The sequence below is a fragment of the Antechinus flavipes genome, chromosome 4 (genome assembly GCF_016432865.1).
Source record: "Antechinus flavipes isolate AdamAnt ecotype Samford, QLD, Australia chromosome 4, AdamAnt_v2, whole genome shotgun sequence".
Taxonomy (NCBI): domain Eukaryota; kingdom Metazoa; phylum Chordata; class Mammalia; order Dasyuromorphia; family Dasyuridae; genus Antechinus; species Antechinus flavipes.
The window spans coordinates 237,599,839-237,621,829 of NC_067401.1; the positions used below are offsets into that span (position 1 = coordinate 237,599,839).

At 33.7% G+C, this 21,991-nt stretch overlaps 1 protein-coding gene across 1 annotated transcript in view; it reads left to right on the top strand.

The window, feature by feature from the left end:
* COL19A1 (collagen type XIX alpha 1 chain) overlaps positions 1 to 21,991 on the top strand; it is a 347,108-nt gene that overhangs the window by 312,713 nt on the left and 12,404 nt on the right. Inside the window, exons 33-37 of the mRNA XM_051996709.1 lie at positions 1,966 to 2,010; positions 4,974 to 5,018; positions 5,124 to 5,186; positions 13,311 to 13,481; positions 15,711 to 15,777. Coding sequence (XP_051852669.1) covers positions 1,966 to 2,010; positions 4,974 to 5,018; positions 5,124 to 5,186; positions 13,311 to 13,481; positions 15,711 to 15,777 — 391 coding nt within the window. The remainder of the gene's footprint in view (positions 1 to 1,965; positions 2,011 to 4,973; positions 5,019 to 5,123; positions 5,187 to 13,310; positions 13,482 to 15,710; positions 15,778 to 21,991) is intronic.

Here is a 21,991-nt window from a genome sequence, read left to right on the forward strand (position 1 = left end):
AAATGGTGAAACAAAGAGATTGGGGAAACATGGCAGCTTTCATGAATTCATGTTTATTTATCTCTCCTAGAGCTGTACAAATGTAGGAGTAACTAAGAGTTATATAGGCCTTCCTGTAGAAATCAGATTTCATCTCCATAAAGAGCATATATATGAGTCCATAAATGTGCATATGTACTTTAAAAGTCTAGAAGAATAAGCTCTCATTAAATTGCAAAAGGGTTTCAATTATTTTTCCATTATCTCTTATTAATTTGGAAGTGTCAGTTACTACTCTTGATAACATAAGGCTAGTTGCTCAATGTATAATCTTTAAGATACATCCAATTTTTATTCCTTCTCAATAAGATTATGCTTTCTTTTGAAAGGTCTACATAATACCCATAAAAAAAACTTCATTTATATAGCAACTTAAAGTTTGCAAGGAATTTTACAATTATTACCATATTTTATCTTCAAAACAACTCAAAGAAGTCAGTATTACTATTATCCTTATTTTACAAATGAGGAAACAGAGCATAAAAAAAAAAAAAAACAGAGCATATAAGTGACTTATCCAGAGTCACATTGCTAACTGATTTATAGCAAAATTTGAACTCAGGTTTTCTGACTCCATGTCTCTATCAACCTTTATCCACCCCCTTTATCAATTATATCACCTAGCTACCTATGATCAACCACTAGCATTTGTAATATACTAGTGATACATACAACATTCTTAGTCACTACTGTATTTCTATCCAGAAAGCGGTAAACAAGCATGAGTTCATGAAAGCAGCCAGTTCTCCATTTTCCACCTATTCCATGTTTTCTTTTCCTTCACTTATTAACTTTAGACAGACAAAAAGATATAATAGAAAGATCATTAGAGTAGGAGTCAAGAGATTTATATTGTAGCCCCAGCTCAACTACTAAGTAACTATGTTCTTTGGACAAGTTATTTAAATTTTGGGTCCCAATTAAAATTAGGGAAGTGTATTCAGTGAGCTCCAAGATTCCTTGAGCTCTAAAAATTCGATCTTCTAACATCCTACTTGTGGTCACCAGCATTTCTTTTTTAAGCTGCTGATGATAGTAAAAGTTACCTAGGATACTGGATTGCCTCATTTTCAAATGAATCTCATGAGAACAATTGAACCACTGTACTGTTGAGAACAATACAAGCTAAGTTTTCTTCCAACTGAAGAAATGCATATAACTAGAACATTTTAATTGTTGATCTTTTTATTTCCATCTTTCATGCAGAAAGAAAAGCTTCTGCACAGCTACTGGTATATGCTCAAAATGTTTAATCTTCTAACTAATGGCAAATTTTTAAGTATATAAAAATGACTATTGTTTTAATGTCATTTAGCATTATCTATATCACTTTTAGTCTCTATGTTTCTAATAGGCTAAACAGGCAAAATATGCCTAAGATCAATCGGGACAATAATAACTTGAATTCTTAGTTTCATTAAAGGCAATGTTTTTGTTTTTGTTTTTGTTTTACTTAAGAAAAAAAAAGGAAAGACTTAGTTTTATTTTCACTATTGTTGTTCTGAGCTGAGACTAAACTTATAATTTCATCAATGTAGACAAATACTCCATTGTTGACCATAGGTAACTCTTTCACAAACTTATAGTCTTCAAAAAAGTTACATGGGGGTACTAAGAGATTAATTGACTTGTCTAGGGTCATAAAGCTCATATGTACCAGAAGAAATACTTAAACACCATAATCTTTCTAACTTTAAGACACAATCCGCTGTCAAGTCCCATCTCTAGTTATACATGTTAATTGATTTTTCATAATGTACCCTCAGCCACCATTTGTTAAGTTTTAACCAAATATAGATTATTTCAGCCAATAGTTTTATATATAACCGTAGTATTTCTTACCCACCTTCATCAATGTTTTGATTTTTGAGGTTCTACAAAGAAGTTGCTGAAATAATTAATCTTTTTTTTATTACCTCTCACCAGGGAGATCGAGGTCCAGTTGGCTCACCAGGGATAGCAGGAATACCAGTAAGTTTATTTCACAGGGAAGGGGGAAGTTAGGGGGGATTGTTGTAAATTATATTTCATTGGTAAATTTGTAAACTCTTGGCAAGATAATTAATGAAGAGTGTTAAGAGCAAAAGAAAAGTTATTATAATATTTTGGTTGCCAGGACATAATGGTACACTTTCCCTCTTCTGGCATAAAATTATTCCCTTCAGTATATTTTCAGGTTCTTCATTCAGTAAAGACTACCCCATTTTTCAAGGAAAACTGGTTTCTAATCATAAATAGTTCACAATCATAGTTATTTCACAGAAAGGATTGTGTCTGTGTTTATTACGCTACAATTCATGCCCACTCTTTTTCTTCCTTTCCATTAGAATCTATGTTATTTCTGACCACCCTAAGATTTTTTGGATCCCACATTATCCCCACTATATGGTAGTCTATTCTTTGTCTTTTTTCTTCTTTTTCCTTTACTTTCTGTTTTGTACATTAATGTGTTCTTTCTCCTTTTTTCCATCTTCATTCTATTAAACTTTCAAAGCTTTAAAAGATTACTGATGATAAGCAACATATAAGTACACAAGAGCAACTTATAAATGCAAATTAGGCTTTTCTCTTCTTTATTTTATCTCTTAGTCCCTAGTTATAATCTTTGGTGCTCTAGAGATCATATCTTGTAGTCCCATTGTTCATGCACTTCAAGTTGCTTTGCAGAAAGCCATAACCTGCCTTAGGTTTCACTTAGCCTAGTTTTATTAGCTGAGCTTTATTACTGTTAATATTTCCTCATAAATTAGTCCTTCAATCCTCTCAATCATTTTTGTTGCTCATTGGTGTCAAATATTTTAATCTATTCAAGGTCTCCTCAAATGAATAGAAAGTACGGCACAAAAGGTTGGAATCATTTAGCAGAGCCCTGGAGATCATTCTAGTCTCCATTCAGGTTGCTCTAATTAAAATTTTGTGGTCACGCTTCATGAATAAAGGACCATTTATCCTTTTGGTAGGTGCCCCTACAGAGTAGGTTCATGATAACTTCACAGAGGAGTCATTGGGAACATAGCACTTCAGGCAGCTGTACAGATGCAAAGAAGAAGATGACAGACAGGCTCCTGGATAGGACTGTAGCCATTCCCATTCTCTATTATTCCATGGAGCTACCCATAAGATATCAAAAGAAACAGAATGCATCCTCCATCTGAATCCATTGTGGAGCCTGATGATTTACAATAATTGTTTAAATTGCTTTGTACTTGGGTAAGACAGGAAGTATGGGATGGTGAAGAATGGTCTGGTCTTAAAATTAAAAGACCTAGTTTCAAATCCTGCCTTGAACACATCCTGGTAATATGATCATAAACAAGTAGCTTAATCTCTCAGTATTCTGGGTAACTACAAATCAACTCTGTAAGTTTGAGAGAAGGTATTACTTTGCATTGTTAAAAAAAAAAAGTCTCCTTGTTGGGAATTCTCTTTGACAATGAAAACATATTCCTAGTACAATTAAAATAAAATAAAAATTGTGGTATTGTGATGAAGGTGATTTTCTTAATAAATTAAACTGATATTCAATTAAATTATATATATAAAGAGAGAGAGGAGGAGGGAAGGAAAGGAAAAGTAATGGAGGATAAAGAAGAGAGGGAAAAGAAAGAGAAGGGGTGAGGGATGGAGAGAGAGAAAGAGACAGAGACAGAGAAGGAGGAAGGGACAGAGGGACAGAAAGATGGAGAAAGAGAGAGAGAGAAAAACAGAGTGGGGGAAGAAAGAGGAAGAGGGAGAGAAGAAGAGGGAGAGAGATTGTGCTAGGGATTGGAGAGTCTCCAAAGAATAAGTCTATACTCCCTTCTCACTTCCTCCTCATTTATTTATTTAATAGAGCTTACTATTTATTAGTATGTATATCAAATAGGAGTTACTCTTCTGAATAGACAACTTTAAGTTATGTGATCTTGATTGAATCAAACTATCATTGTTCAGGACATTTTTGGAGCTCCAAGTTTATGTCAGACAAGAAAAGTAACCTCATTATTTTTTCCAGCTTATTATTCTCCTAGATTGATTCTTAATAAGGTTGGAAATAGTGTACCCCCTTCTTAAAGGGGCATTAAGTGTATTTATAAAATCTAAATAGACTGTAAGGGCAATTCCAAGAGAGGAATTCTAAACAGATTTGGAGCAAGTGGTAAATTCATTGGAATTGCTCTAAGGTGAATACTTTGAGGGTAGCTAGGAGATATATAGTAGATATATGGTACAAATCAGGAAAACTTGTCTTCTTAAGCTCAAATCTGAACACTTGGTTTCAGACATTTACTAGCTCTATGACCCTGGGCAAGTCATTTAACCCTGTTTGCCTCAGTGTTTTCATCTGTAAAATGATCTGGAAAAAGAAATGGCAAATTACTCTTGTATCTTTGCCACGAAAACCCCAAATGGGGTCATAAAGATTTGTACCCAACTGGAAATGACTAAACAAATAACTACTTTGAAGGAGGACAATATCTTTGATAGATAAGTTCTAATATGCTTATGTAAAACTCAAGTCTCATTGCTTTTTACACAGGTTCACCACCTTAGTATCTCCCTTTTGGGATCTATAACCTCAAAGCCCCATAGTTAGCTATTGATAAAGTGCTTTAGGGTCTGCAAATCACTTCTTAAATGTCATCTCATTTTAGTCTCACAATAATCCTGGTAGTTGGGTACTATTATTAGCCCTATCCCACAGGGGAAGAAAAAGAGATTCAGATAGGTTAAATAACTTGCTCAGGGTCACATAACTAGGAAGTGTCTGAGATCTGATTGAATCTGTATCTTCTGCACTCCATTTTTAGCACACAATTGTACTACCTAGCTGCCTGAAATAGTCAGGTGACAATGTAATAGGCAAATGTATGCCTTCAAGATACAATGAGAAGTGGCTTTATCTGTCATATTGTCACAATGAATGTAATGTTTCTTTTTCATTCTTTTCCCAGGGAAAGTCTGGGGCCCCAGGGCCTCCAGGAATGCCAGGAGAACCAGTAAGTGTCCCTTTAGCATTTCCTTTTTCCAATACATTTGAAATCAATAATTATTAACATATATATATGTATGTATGTATGTATCTCTTTGTGTTTCTCTTTTAGGGTGAAAGAGGGCCTGTTGGAGATATTGGATTTCCTGGACCTGAAGGACCCACAGGAAAACCAGTAAGTTTTAAATTTTGGTTTGTTTTTTGTTTTGTTTGTCAATTTCCAGTAGGGCCATAAAAGTGTGGGATTCTTAGCTTATCTTCTAAGGAGAATTAAGATTGAATAAAAAAAAAAAACCACCAAGAAAATCATTACAGATTCAGCAAAAAGAAACTTTCATTTGCTGATTCAACCTTGAATAAATGCATGCAGCATGAGTTACTGACTTTGTTGCCAGAAATGGTATTGGAATGGGTCCAGTTTTATCAAAATGTACTAAAGAATTAATAATTCTTCCCTAATTCTCAGACACTCTTAAGAGTTTTGGTGGGGAATGTTTTGCCACATCATCAAATATCCATAGATAAAAATAGATAAGGACATCCCATTTGGATCTTAGGCAAAAAGCTTAAGTGTCAATTAATTTTCTTCACTGTTCTACTTTTTTTTTTTATCACTGCTAGACAACCTAAGCTTGATGGTGGATAGAGTGTTACATTCTAAGATTGGAAAACTTGCATTTGAATCCTATCTTTTACACACACACACACACACATAAATATATATATATATATATATATATATATATATATATATATATATATATATATATATATATATATATATACACACACAGCTCTATGGACTCCAGCAATCAATTTTCTTCTCTCAACCTCTGTTTTTAGAATCAAATGAAATAACATATGTAAAATGCTTTGCAAATTTTAAAATATTATATAAATAAATACTATTATTTTTGTTGTTGCACTTTCTATGTAAATCACTACTTCAATATGTATTCATTGTATCTTGTAAAAGTACATTATTACTAACATATAGCATCAAGATGACATTATGACAAACATCTCTACTAAGGCAAATATTTTCTTTAAGAAAAAAATTATCTTTCCATTAAAAATGAGAACTGGGAGGAAAGAAAGGTGAAGGAGAAAATAATTTCATTTGATTGCAGACAGACCTGCATAATCAGTCTCTTCCTTTTTCCATATTCATTGACTTTATTCCTCTTCATTTTGTCTGTGATCCAGAGACTCTGACCTATTTGCACAGACCTAAAACACAACCCTCCATCATCCTTTTCTGTGCCTTTTCACTGACTGTTCATCATTGCTAGAATGTGCTGTCCCTTAATCTTTATTTTTGGTTTACCTGACTTCTTTAAGACAACTCAGTTCATAGCATTGATCGGAGTCCCTTGTAAGTCTATTACGCTGTTATTGTACTATAAAATTCTCCTGTTTTTCTCACTTCAGTTTGTATCAATTTATTCAAGTCTTTCCAGGTCTCTTCAAAACTATCACCTTTATTGTCTCTTTTGGTACAGTAGTATTCCAATACCTTCATATCCCATAGTTTGTTACAAACTACCTTCTGCAAGGGACATCTTCCTGTTCTCTCAGCCACTAGTATTTTCCCCTCTCAAATTACTTTCTGTCTACTCTCTATATATCTTATATCTTTTTTTTACATGATGTCTTTCTCCCATTAGAATATTAGCCCCTTGAGGATAGAAACTATTTTTGTCTTTCTTTGTAACTGTAGCACTAGCCCAGTACCTGGCCATAATAAGCACTTAACAAATGCTGATTTATTTACTGACTAGAACTGAAAGAGACCTTTGAAGCCATTGCGATCAACCCCTTCATTTGGTAAATGAAGAAATTGAGACACAGAAAGGGTTATCTTTTACATATCACAATTCATAACACCATACAGTGTCAGAACTGATAAGAACTTTAGCCAGACTCAAGTTAGTTAGCTCAGTTGTAGAGCAACAAACTAATAACCAAAGGCAATAAATAGTCCCTTTGTGAGCCACTTACTTTTGCTGTGTTTCAGAACCACAGAGTATGTCCTATACTCGTGTAAGCCATCTAGAGAATGAATGTCAATAGTTTTCAGAGGAAATTGAGCAAGATAATGTAAGTCAATCTGTGCCAATCTATCTCCACCAATAGAAAAATAACCCAAAACAAAACTGTCCCATAAGTGGTAGGTCAAGAGCAACAGCTCCAGGATTTACTGCTTAATATGATGTTTTGCAAATAATAGGTACTAAATAAATAAGTTTGCAAAAAGTAAGGAAGACAGTATACAAATTTTCTTCAGTGACTTACAAAAGACAAGGAGGGCTAACATGATCTTTGATGGCTTGTAGTATATCTGAAAACATTGAATTAAATTTTTTACACTAGATTTATCTTCTTTTCTCCAAGTGACAGAGTTGGCTCCTTTCACATCCTCTCCTTAATCAGCTTTATCTTCTTTGCCTGTGTTTCTGATGTAATAAATTCTGTGAACCTTACACTTCAAGTAACATGTTCTTATTTAAAGTACTCACCATCATTCCCAGGATGTTTCCGAGAGGTTGGGAGACTTTGGTTGGTTTATCAACCGTGACAGATTTTAGTGTAATTTACAGCAGTGAAAACACATAGTTGTCTGCACTTCCATCCTCATAGAATCCATCCTGGCACAATTCAGGTCTCTTAGGCTTTTCAGAGGAGCATGTCCATGCAATTGCCTGCTGGCTAAGAAATCATTTTCCTTACCTTGATCTCCCTTTTCAAATCAAATCTCAAAAACACATCTGCAGTTAGGACTCTAGGTATTTGACTTGACCCCAAGTGCTTTTGCTTCTCACATCTTCCAGACAATAGTCCTCCAATCTCATAAATCTACTACTAGGGCTCTGCTTTATTATCACCTCAGGAATAGCCCTGCAAAGTTCAGGAGACTTCACAATTTCTAATAAAAAAGCACTTATTTAGTACTCTCAATGACAGTGATTAAGGGTTCTCTCCTTCCTTCACCATGTGCCTACTGAGAGACATGAAGCCATCTTTTGATTGGCAGGTTATTTCATGCTAGGAATTTATTCCAACTGTACAGTGAAACTTGTTTCGCGTTTCAATTGAAGACATTTAATGAGGATTGCTCCGTGCAGGAATATATTAGAGAATAGTGTTGCTTTGACTCATATTACCATGAAAATCTACCATAGCAACTACCTGGGGCATCCATATTTTACAGGAAATCTTATGCACTGGGATCTATAAGTAGCAATAATAAGAATAGCTAATATTTTTATTATACATATAGTCATATATGTATATCATGTAATTATATACACATTTATGTATATATAATTTACAAATCACTTGATATAGTTTGACATTTCATTTTCACAACATACTTATGAGATGTACAACAAATTATTATTTTCCCCATTTCACAGATGAGAAAACTGAGTTTAAATTGTTGAAGGAACTTGTTCAATTACAATTACACAGCTAGTTAGTGAATTTCGAACTTTGGTCTCTTGTCTCCAAGGCCAGAGCCCTCTCCACTATACTATAAAGCCACATCAGTATGATCTAGGATCTATCTGACAGGGTCACAGATCAATTCCCTTAAGTGCAACTCATTTACTGAAATATTTTCCTCCCTCTGCTTTCTTTTCCTTTCCCTCTACACCCAGATGCAAGTAACAATGATTTCTCTCTTTTTACAGGGAATAAATGGAAAAGATGGCTCACCAGGTCTTCAGGTACAACAACTACATTGAAAATCAGATTTATAGTTACCAGCAGAAACCCTGCTACAGTTTAGACCAGTGTGGTAGTCATATGAAGGATCTTGGCAAATAAATGTCTCAATTATGATTTTTTTTTCAGGGCCCAGTGGGCAAGCCTGGAGACAGAGGACCCAAAGGAGAACGTGTATGTATATAATCATTATCATTGTTTGAGTCTATCTAATATTACTGGGCTTATCATTGCTCTGTTCTCACAGAATGGGTTAAGCATACTTTATAACTTGAGGTACATGAAGGAATAGCGAGAGAACAAGATTCCAAAGCTAATGACATACTATGGAACCTGCAGAAGACCCTACCATAATAAGCTACATTACCAGTGTTTCATACCTGACACCAATAAACATTTCAGCAACATTATTTCTGTAATGAGAGGGCATTTGTGACTGACTTAAGTGCATCACAGCTTCTGGACTGTTTAGTCTTCACCTCATCTCCAGTAAAGAAACTCTCACTACAACTACTACCCTTCCATACATAGCTTCCTAGCTTCAAATGATGGCTATTTAAATTTAGCAAGTATTAAATAAGTGTTCATTCTATTCAAGAATAACACCTGGAAAATACTTGGGGAAAAGACATTCATAAATAACTGATAATAGGTAGAAGTGGTAAGAACAGTGGTGAGAGCTAGGCATAGTTCTATGGGTAATTTAAAGCATGAAAGCTCATCTCAGGATGGGGGGCAGAGGGAGAGAAAATAGATAATTTCATGAAGAATATATGCCTAAATATGAACATCACTGAAGAAAATGAAGGATTTCAATAAAAATTAAAAGAAACCTTGTGTGGCTGAGATAATGGTGTAAGCAAAAGCAGAGAAACAAGAGAAGACAAGATGAGAAGAATGGATAGAGTTAGGGAATGGTGACGATTCCAATTTGACTAGACTACAGATTACCTGAAAGAGAATGATACAAAATAAGGCTAGAAAGATGGGTTGGAACCAAATTTGGAGGCCTATAAGCACTTGGATCAGAGTTTATATTTCATTGGCAGGCATAGGAAAGCTACTACAGTTTTTTTGTTGTTTTATTAAAGAAAAGATGTGATAAAAGCAGTGTGTTTGCAAGACCATTTGAGCAGTAATTTAAAGGATGTATTGATTGTGAAAGAAATGAACTGGAGTAACGAAAACCAATTAAATGGATGTATTCTCTAAGTGAGAAAAGAGAAGAGCATTTGCCATGGAAAGAGAAAGAAGGGTATGAATACCAGAAATCCTGTGAGATCAGAAATGATAGAACTGTTCAACTGATTATATGCATGTCAAAAGAGAGAGAAAGATTCAATATTACTCTGAATTTTTTTTTAATTTGAGTCTACATCCATGATTTATTAATGAAAGAAACTGTTTGTAAAACTCCTTCCAATAATAGAGATCTCGACTCATCAACAGCCTAGTCTTAAGACAATTGGGTTTCATCTCCATTGATAGGCTCAGCTAAGCCATTTGAGTAGATCAAGATAAACAATGTAGACAGTGAAAAACTATCAGACAAGGGCTGAATTTGAAGAGTACTGATGTTTAAGGGATGGGAGGAGACTGAGTAAACAACAAAAGAGACCACAAAATAAATGATCAGAGAGATAGGGAAAATGTAGAATAATGGAAAAGAAAAGAGGTATCAAGGGAATCAAGAGAAGATACAAAGAAGGAAAACAGTGATGATTAGCTGTTAAATGTGGTAATATTAAAGATTCAGGCAAAGGGAAAAAGTGCATTAAGTTTGTTAATAAGTGGTCCTAGGTGACCCTGGGGACCATTGTTCCAATAGATGGTAGGTAGTGAAGCCATAGTCCATAGAACTGAGAAATGAGTGACTAATAAGAAAGTGGAAAAAAAACAAGTATAGGTACTTCTTTGCAGAATTTTGACAATAAAAAAGCAAGAGATACATAGAATAATGTTTGAAAAAATTTCAGGGTCAGGGAAAAGAGTTTGTTTTAAGAGAGCTCTGTTTCTATAAAGTCCTATCCTTGTGTCTCACAATGGTAGAAAGATGGCATTGTGCCAGAGAAGTATAAGCTTAGGTGGTTGCAGTGTGACCTGAAGTGACAGACTAAATCTAGTATTACCAACCCAGAAAAATATAGTTCATAACCATTATGTTGCCAACTACATGAGGAATTATTTGGCTGTGGCAGTCAAGGAAACAAAGAAAAATAAAGTTCTCAAACTTATGTGATGTTCTTCCTCTTCCTCAGTGAGAGTGAGAGAAAAATAAAATCACCCATAAATCTTAAAATCGATTCTCTTTATATGAGATATTTGTCCAATGACAAATTGACATAATAATAATATTCAATAACAAATGTTTAAGCATTAATATAGTACCTACTATTTGCCAGGTACTTTGCTAAGTATTTTACAAATATTATCTTATTTGATTCTAACAAAAACCCTAGGAGTTAGGTGTATGACATCCATGTTTTTAACTTTTGGTTTGTTTTTCTTAGAGAATAATTTGACAATTCTTAGGAAGTAGTATTGAACAATGGAAAAAGAGCTGGTGTAGGAGAAAGAAAACTAGGATTTGTTTTCTTCCTTTAACACATATGTGCTGTAAGTTCTCAGATGGCTCTCTAAAACAATTAAGTCACAAAACAGATACTGATAGAAGCAGTTTCCTGTTACCAAAGAAAACACAGGTCTGGTCCAAAAAGAAGTGGGAAAAATTTAGAAAGGTATCACAGAATCACAGAATATGAGTTATAAAATACCTCATTCTACATTATTATATAAAAATTCTTCTTTATAACATAACTGAAAAGAAATCATATAGCTTCTTCTTGAAAACTTCCATTAAGGAACTCACTAATCTCCTACCTTGACACATGGCCAGATGGACTTCCAAATTCCTAGATGGAAAAAAAGAAGAAGAATATTTTTAGTTGCTCCTATGCCTTCCAGAAGAGTAACTTTCTAAATCTCGCTGCCCACAGAGAAATAAAGGAGCCACAACCTCTCTCTCACTCCAGCCTCCAGAAAAAAAGGGAAACAAGATAGAAAGAAATCTCTGCTCACTTGTTTAACATGAGGAGAAAAAAAAAAAAGAACCAAAAGATTGTAGCTCTCATGGCCATCCATAAGTGAAGAGAACTGAAAAAAAGAAAAGCTGAAAATAAGGAAAAAAGCTGAAATGACCTGTATCTTAAAGCCAACTGTTTCTGATCAAGTCAGGTTACATAATAGAATCCAGGTCTTATTTCTCAGCTCTAACCCTGAGGATGAAAGAAAGTCTTATCCTCTATATTCCATGGTCTATCAGCTACGAATATAGTAGAGATGGTATCCCTTTTTTAATGAAGGAATCAGTTTTGAATCGATAAGGTCCTGCCCTATTAATAAATAGAAAGTCACATTCTCAATCTAGCCACTATGATTCATTGAAGACTACTATTTTGAATTAAAGAGATTGTGCCCTATTAATAATAGAAAGATACTTCCAAAATTTGTGATATCCTTGGGGACCACTCCATCCTTGACTCTTCTACTAGGGTAGAAAGATAGTTTCTAGTATAATAGGTCTCAGTATGTCAGTTATTAACTGTGCTGTTGTGCTATAATGCTAAGTATGGCTGAGCAGGCAGTTTCATTAATAGTCCCCCAGGTAGGGTATTAATGATATCTATCATTATACCATCATATTATAACTGAGCAGACACTTCCTAACTTACTAGTATGCTTCTCCATAACAAGCATTTTAGCTCTTGGGATATCCTAATAATTGTCTTTTTTTATTGAAAGAAATACAAGAGAAATGAAGGTTTTTACATTTACCATATTGCTTATAACCAAAAGAATAAAACTCTCAAATATTTATGAATGGCAAGGCAACCTTGGTATAAAACAAGCATTAGAGGAAATTTACAACAAATTCAGATATAGCCAAGTAATAACTTTCTAACTTCTCCTGACTCATATTACCTAATGAATGGCCATCTTGAGAAAATCTCTCATGGGTCCTTCATTTATGCCTTTTGAGAAAGCATTTCACTCAACTATCTAAGGACAGATAGAAATGGCTTCCATCATTTATGCTGGATTTTTTTTAATGCTTCCCTTTCCCAAGTGACTAGGCTTGTATACAACTTAAAGCAGATGTATGTGTTCAGAGTACATCTACCTCCACACACACACATAAAAATGTACAATATATTTGAAATACAGGCACAATAAACCACAAGTCTAAAAAGCAAGAGTTTCAAATGGAAAGCAAATAAGACAAAGCAGGAAAAAAAAACAGGTCAAATGTATGAATTCAGGAGAGACTGAGTGCCCTAAAATTTGATAGATTAGCCTTTTCATACCCTAGTACAAAATTCAAGTGACAAAAACCTCTACATCAATTTATCTTCTTGTTGCATTGACAACCTGGGCCTAAGAGTTATAATGTTGCAACAGCATGAAACATTAAAATTATAGACCAAGGCAAGTAAGTGTGGTTTGATTCATTCCAGCCTTGATAGCTATTAAAATGAGTATAATGCCCTAAGAAATGGTCATTTTTCTCTAATAGGGTGATCAAGGAATACCAGGAGACAGAGGTCCACAGGGTGAAAGAGGAAAACCTGGCCTTCCAGGAATAAAGGGGATGATAGGTCCTATGGGACCCCCAGGAAACAAAGGTTCTCCAGGAACCCCTGGATATCAAGGGCCTCCAGGTACTCCAGGAACCCCTGGAATTCCGGTAAGCTACATCAGAGTTGCTTTTCTTTAAAATCATTCTTGTTACGAATTCAATAATCACAAATAAAACATGGATAACAGGGGAAACACTCTAACAGATACTCTAAACTTTTTACACATTCAATGTATTATTTTTTAAAGACATATATGAACCTAAGTTGTAACAAACTGCTCTCTTTGACTTTTTCTGGACTTCTACTCCCCTATGTAAAACTTTTTAAAATGCTTTATTGATGCTCTTTATTTTTTCTTTTCATATCTATTGCTACCCATCAACTTTCTTCCTTCTTCTCACCTCAAGAGAAATCTTCCTTTTAAAAAAATATGTGGCATAAAGCCAAACCAAATCATGCTGATGACCAAAAATGTCTGAAGACATTTGTCTGGTTCTGTAACTTTATTCCATCAGCTCTCTATCAAGCAAGGGAAGAGATCTACCATTATCAGTCTTGCCTATTGATTTGCTCAAAATCCTGAGGTCTTTCACAGATTTGATATAATGCTTAAAAAGGAAATGGACCAAAATGATATGAAATCACTCTTAGACAGGTCTATATAACATCAAAACTCAATTTTCTTGAAGTCTGTTAAATGATGGACATAAAATAGAATTATAAATGCTTATGAGGGTCTTCCCAGGGAAAACTTTTTGGCCTACCATGCTTTTTACTTAAACCTATGTAAAGAAAACAGTCTATTTATTAATAATCCTTACTGTGATGACTATTATTTATTTAATGGAGGTAAAATATCTTAGAATTTAAAAATATGGTCAAAATGAACACTGACTTCTTCACAGAAATGTCAGAAGCATTAGACAAACTATCACTATTATGAATTGGATCTTACTCAAGTTTCTGGATATTTCCAGATTTGGTCTTTGCCTTGAATGTAATTTTTATATATCTTCCTTCCTTTCTTCTTGCCATCTTGTTACCTTTCTTACCTCTCCAGACTCAGCTTTTGTGCAGGAATCTATTTTAATGATTTGCCAGTCACAACTGATGACCTTAACTGAAGTAATTTAACCAACAGAATTTCCACTTTATTTTGCCCTCTATACAATGAAAATGGAACGAGGAGGGAGTGGGGAAGTGGAGGGGTAGGGGAGTGGGAAGAAGGAATTTACTTGGTGTTCTACCCTTCCTTCCCTGGCCACTGCACACATGACTTATAATCTCCAAAACTGAACAATTAGATATTTATATTTAAAAATAAACAAAGCAATAGTGTTTATTAAAATTTGTAGTTGGTGGTATAAAACATCAGATTTAAATGATTCTAATAAGGATTTGGAATAATTTTGGCAGCTGTACGTGGGCTTATTTATCAAGTAGATGAAAAAATTTTAGCTTATACCATTAAGCTTTACTTAAGAGGTTTTATCTTTTTTGTTTTCTCCTTAGTTCTCAGGTATGAGATACTAATGTTCTTTTTTATTTTTAGTTAAGACCAGAGGATGGTTCAATTCTATTATCTCTCTATGTAAACTACAGGTTTAAACCATTTTAATAAACAAAGTTTCATTTACTAAAGATAGAATAATATGTAGTTTTCAGTCCTAAAAATGAAATCTCATTTTGGTCCCAATAAGTAATACTCACCAATTTATTTATTACAGGTTCTGCCTTTTTGAAAACCTATTAAACCAATTCTTAATTCTTCCATTCCCTAACTTTCTTTAGAAATCAACTTAATTCTGTCAGTCAATCAACAAGGATTTACTAGATAACCTATGTGATAAATATTGTTAAACACTACATTAGGCACTAGGGATTTAATGATAAAATCCACATAGTCAAGAAGCTTATATTCTAGTAGGACTAATATTATTGGGAAATCTGTTGTAATAATAATAGTAAAAATGTCTATCTAATCCCAGGGGTTTTGTAAGAGGAAATGTGAATATTCTTCAATTATGTAGTGCAGAAATATTTATCCATATATAGAAAAAGTGACACCCTTATGGCTTATCTATAAACCCAGCTCAGAATAGGTCTTTTTAAACTAATGAAACACCTCAGTTTCTTTTCAGCATTTCATAAACAAACAAAAAAAAAAAGATATTTGCAACTTTGTTTAATCAACCTTCAAAAATATTATCCTTTGATTAAATTTATCTCTTTGATAGTTTCAGAGATAGAGTTAGAAAACCAACTTTTTTATTCCATCTTCATTTGTAAGATGCTGTGCTGTAACAATTTATTCTTGTTTTTTTTTTTTTCTCCAGGCTGATGCAGTTTCATTTGAAGAAATAAAAAATTACATAAATCAAGAGGTCCTGAGAATTTTTGAAGGTTAGAACATGATTTTCAGTCTCTGTGTTTCTGAAATTATTTCATGGAAAAATCCAATTCTGGACAAGATCTGAGTATAATTTTAGTGGGGAAATAAGTGGGGGGAAAACCTGAATTTGAGTTCTGCCATTTAGTGTCTCTATGACATGATTGATTTTAGAAGGACTGGAATTTAAGAACACCTTGAAGGACCAGACAGATTTGTGTATCACTTAATATACTTGTTCCCTCTAATGTGGTGTTACCTCCTATGTCTAAACTCTGGTATCTCATCTAAAAAATTATCAATGATCTCTAAAGTCTCTACCAAATCTATTCAAAATGAAAATCCTATTATCCTAGACCTAATCTAAGCATTACAGAAATCCCCTCTACAATCTGACAGATAAGTATTCAGCCTCTTTCTGAATACTTCCAGTTGTGGGAAATTCATTTCCTTATAAAGTTGCACAGTTATAATTGTTAAAAAGTTCTTCCTTTCATGAAGCAAAAATCTGCCTCTATAAAATATTTGTACCCAATGATGATGTTTCATCCCTCTGGAGTAAAACAAATTTCAACCTTTCTTCCATGTGACAGTCCCTTCAGATTTGGCTTCGGTTTAACTCTTTTGGTACATTGTGGTGCAACCAATTATTAATTCACCCAGTTATATTATCTCACACTATCATTAGCTCACATTATATTGTTTTCACAATTGTCCATCCACAAGACAATCATGAATATATTTGACATTGTACTTATCTATTGATACGAGATCAGTTTGTTACATCCGAGAACAGAAATGTCAAAAACATGGCAATGCTCCCCACAACACTCAAGTATCATAGAAATCAGACTAAAATACATTTGGGAAATATTTAATAATATTGAATACGTAAAAAATGGCAATAGAACATCAATTTTTGGTTTCCTAAGCCAATTTAAAGGCCAGCAGGTATCCTTATGTGCAATTTAGTGGCCCTTTTTCCATTTAAGATTAACACAATTGTTCTAGAATTTTATCAAAAAGTCACATACATTAATCAATAATCTTTAGATTTAAATATTTGCTTTCTCTGCCTCTCCTTTCTCTCTGTCTCTCCCTTTTTCTCTTTGTCTCTTTTTCTCTCTTTCTCTTTGTCTCTGTCTCTCCTGTCTGTCTCATTAAAACTTTTATCTGTTTCCTTTCTTCTGGCATCTCTCTGATTGTACTTTATTTCACCAACATTACCAATAATGTTTCTGCATTGACATCTAGAATTTCTTATCTGGATGTACTTGAGCTCAATTCAGAAGCCAAATGCTTTCTTTTCTTACCCATCTTGGGCTTTAATAATCATTTAAGCATGTTTGTTCCACCTTTTCCAGTTTAATGATCATTCTCCATAAGAGGAGGTGGACACAAAATAGGAGTTATGTAATTATACTATATTACTTTAATCCATTATATTAAGCTGTGAGGCCAGCCTTTCTTAGTTTTTCCAGACCATTGCATTCTTTATAACTCATTTAGGATTTCACATTTCCAGATGCTAATTATTCTTATATATTCATTCCACATTTTTCTATTCATCCTTGTTATTAGCTTTCTTATATATACTTTTAAAAATATGATTTTGTCAAATAACTTTCTCTGCAAACACAATTATTTATATATGTGATTTCATTTTCAAAACTTTGTTTTTTGAATTGTCTTGTCTTTCTCATGCCATTTTTCCTTTTAGAAGTTCTGACTATGGGATCTTTAATCCTTTATTATACCCAGAATGCTTTTTTTAGGAAATGCAAGATGGTTCCTATTCTTTCTCTTTTGATATCCAACCAACACTTTCTTATTAGTCAGAATTAAATCCAAAGTAATGGCTTACCTCATTGCTTGATTAATTTTCTGAAATGTTCATACTATGGTTCACAATATGCTATCAGGTGACTCGTGAGTCATCAGTGAGATGTTGTTATCTCAAAAGTTAAAATGATGGAAGGGGATAATCAGAGAAGGAATAGGGAATGTTTTTGACATTTAAAATCCTGCATCCAGTTCAATTAACAAACTTTACATAGGTACTATATGCAAGAAACTGTGCTAAATATTGAAAATACAGAGATGAAAAATAATATACTCTGTGCCTTTAAAAAAAATAAGCCTTAGAATTTAATGAGAGACATGACAGATGACCAAATAAGTATGATGTAGATAAGTGGCATGTGAGAGGGACAAAAGAGAGCCAAGAAAAGTGTTATGAGAAATCTGAGGAAAGAAAGATGATATCTCTTGTTTACCTGTGAAAATCCTTCTCTTCCTTCAAGGCTCAGCTCACCTACCACAACCTGCAAAAAGCCTGCTAGCAACTGTGGTCCACCCCACACCCACACCCCCCACAGCCTAAAAAAGTATGTCCTCCTCATCAGATACCCTTAGAGAACTTTAATTAGTGCCCTCCTTTTTTCTCCATTGCATTCTGATTCATGTTATATTCATGTAACTAGATATTCAAGCTGATTTCCCTGTGGGCAGGGTAACATTCTGAAACCTAACTGTGTGGATTCTAAGAATTGTAATCCTATACAAAAAGCATCCACTCTGGGAGGAGTTTGTGAAGAACATACTGGGTTGGAAGTATGTGTAATGCAAATGAGGATATGGAATAGAGGCTCCACAGATACTTCCTCTGCTTGTCTGTCACAGATAATAGAAAAGCTTGAAGCTGCAAGTACAGGTGTATCTGGTTGTTACTGGACTTTTCTCCACAAAAGGACTGATAAAAGAGATATAGTTGGCTGCCGTTTTCCATGCCCACCCCAGTTGGTTAAGTGTATGTTAAAAGCTTATCTGTTAGCTCTAATTGTTTATATACTAAATTATTCAATGCTTTTAAAAAGCTAGTTTACCCTTGATTAAAAAGAAAAAAAATCCTAAACATTTAGCTGCCCCAGTTTCCACTACTATTTCGCTAAGCTAAATGAGAGAGAGACTTCTAGATTTGATTTTATAACTCATGTTATATGATTTTATACATCAGAGAGAGGTGGACCATGGCCCCTTTCCTCCTAGACTGTTAAGATAGGAGTAAGCAAAATTCAGGTGGCAAAGAGCTCCAGGGATCTAGGGATATGCTGAAATCAACTCAGCTTGGGAGAATTCTTTATTACGTTTTCATTGTAAGCATTCGCACCTCAGAAATTGGCAATTTCTACAAATTAGAACTTGATTTATTCTTTTATTAATTGCTTAGACTTTAAAAAGTGGTGGAGAAAATGTGAATAGTACAAATTGTTTTTAAAATGTGTCATGTCATTTTGGAGGGGTGGGGTGGGGAAGAGAAAGCTGATTGTTAAACATTTATCAGCATGGCTCTGCATGCATCTTAGTGAGAAATGCAGCCTCCAAAAAAAAAAAAGGGAATAAAGGTATGAACAAAAGGTAGTTCACAATAGCGTAGCTAGCTAGGGAGAAGAGAAAGATGTGATCTGCAAAGAATATAACTGGTCTACATTCCTAAACTTTAGCTTTTACTTTCCACCTACATCTTTAAAGCTTGCCAGATAGTGCCACCTGCTGGTTACATTTATTTGTACAACTATTGTAACCTACCACCCCCAATAGATTGGAAGTGTCTCAAGGGAAGACATAACAATCTTTTTTCTTTCTTTCTTTTTTCTTCTTCTTTTCTTCTTTTTTTAATCTCTGAATTCCCAAAAACCAAAGACATAGGCCTGGGTTCATAACAGATGCTTAATAAATTTCTCTGAGATTGAATCTAATTGAATTGTCCTTTGAAAAAATATTATTTAACCTGGAAGCTAAAAAGTACTTTGAAGAAATGTATGCAGAGTTTCACAGAGAATGCTGATCTGCTGTTCTCTCTTTCTACAGAAGATGGAACAAGAGAAAATAGGTTCATTATAACAAAAGAAAAGGGTAATTAAACACTAGAATAGGCAACCAGGGAAGATTATGGAATCTCTGTTCTTAGAGGATTTTTGTTTTGTTGTTGCTGCTGTTGTTTGTTTATTTAATTGCACTGAAAAAAATACAGTTTTTAAAAATGAATTAGAGAATGACCTAGAAGGTCCCTGATTGTCCTCTATAATACTGTGATCCAATGAGTTACCTTCTTCCTCATCATTGTCTTGGTGCTCCCATTCTCCAAGGAAGCCAAAACACTGAGTTCATTTTTTAAAGTGATTGTAATGGATTTGCCTTACCAGGCAAAATGTGGGTATTAACTGTCAGTAATCTTCCATTAGAACTATTTAATTTCCTGGTCCATTAGAAAGCATGGCCAAAAACTGTTTAATTGACAAAAGATCTCCCAAAAACAGAGAAAAGGCAATTAAGAGCACAGACGTTCACATTTCATTTAGAGCATACAAAACATATTATTTTTAATTATCTAGCAGTTGGACAGGATTTATAAGAAATCATTAGCCTTGTGCTAAATAATTATTTTGTATTTTAAAGGTGAGTAATTTATAGTTGCATGTAATTATTTAAAAGATTTTTTCCTGTTTTGTTTAAAAATTATAAATTACCAAAACCAATTGCTTTTGAATTTAAGCCCATTCAACCCACATATGGAAGGAAGAAAGTGAATACTTTTGTTTGTAAGTTGAAGGTGTTTGAAACAGATGTGCCTATAATTAAGTTAAATGACACTGCAACGAGTAATTGTTTTTCTGGATAAAATCAGAAATTATTTGCCAATTGGACAATGGAAACTTTTCACTTAAAATGTACTTTAAAATTATTATTGCTTATGTAATGGGTAGTCATAGGCAAAGTATAGCCTACAGACCCTACCACTATCCTCCTAATATCAGAAAAAAGTGAGAAAAGTACCTCATATTTGGAAATTCTCTCCCTGTGGCAAATTGTAGGCAGATTTGACTGTCATAGGATGGGCAGTCATGAAAAATTGCATTGTGATCTGCATTATTGGATGGAACATTCAAATCAATAATTCCTTTATCCCATTTGAGAATTTTGAATATTGAATATTTGCCAATATAGCAAAATTTCAACAGAAGTGAAAATTAATGTCTAGTCTATAATCTAGTAAGAGAAATAAAACTATACTAAAAAATAATTTGTTATATGTGAACAAATAACAAAAATACCATTCATCATACTAGTCTATTTGTTCTTCCTTACACACATTCTTCCACTATTCTATGTCTTCTTTCAAAACTCAGCTTAGCTACTACCTACTTCAGGAAGCCTTTCCCTCTATCTGCTAGCATCTTCCCTTCCAAGGTTATCTTTTATATTTGGCTTGTGTGTGTTTTGACTAAAATTATATGTGTACTTGTTTACTCTATTTAAATATCAACTTTTGTTTTTATGTCTCCAACAGCAATTAGCATAGTAACTGAAATGGAGCAAGTGCTTACTAAATGATTTGTTTGGGGTTTTTTTAATAAATGTTTGCCAAATTAAGTCAACTCAGCAAACATTTATTAAGCACATATTATGTTTCAAATGCTGTACTAAGTGATAAGAATGTAAATACAAATTGAAAGATAATTCCCACCTTCAAGGAGCTTATATTCTAGTAGAGGAAGATCATGAATACAAGGAAACCGAGAAGTAAAGGGAGGGAAAAGATATGAAGATGCATGGTGGGTGAGAAGGGTGGAAGAAAGAAACAAAGTAGAAACTTGCTTTGGTGATTGATGGACACTTAGACATAAAACTCATTATATCCATGAGAAATTTTCCTGGAAAATAGCTACACCAAGCCTGAGGAGTTTTTGTTTTAATTTTTTTATCCTGTTGGAATATGTGTGATATCGGAGTTAGAAATGTCCCTCATTTTATATACCAGATGTGTTCTTGAAAAAATGTTTGTAAATTGTATTTTTTAAATTAAATAATATTTAAATAGACTAAATAGATTAGTTAAATAATATTTAGACTATTTTAAAAGTCTTCTTATCAGTTCTTTTGTAAATCAAACACATATTTTATAAAATGTTCATCCCTTCCCAGTCTATCATTTTTTAAACTTGTAGCTATCTCTATTCAATTTACTTAAAGTGGGTATATCAACGGGCTTAGAAGATAGTCTTATTTAAATGGGTTTAAATACCTCTCATCTACAAAAGAACAACTATAAAATGAAAGGGTCAAGTCAGATAATCTTGAAGATCTCCATAAATATTATATGAACAAATGAAATAATTTGTAAGAGTAATTATAATAATAATTTTATCTAAATTAAACCCAAAAATG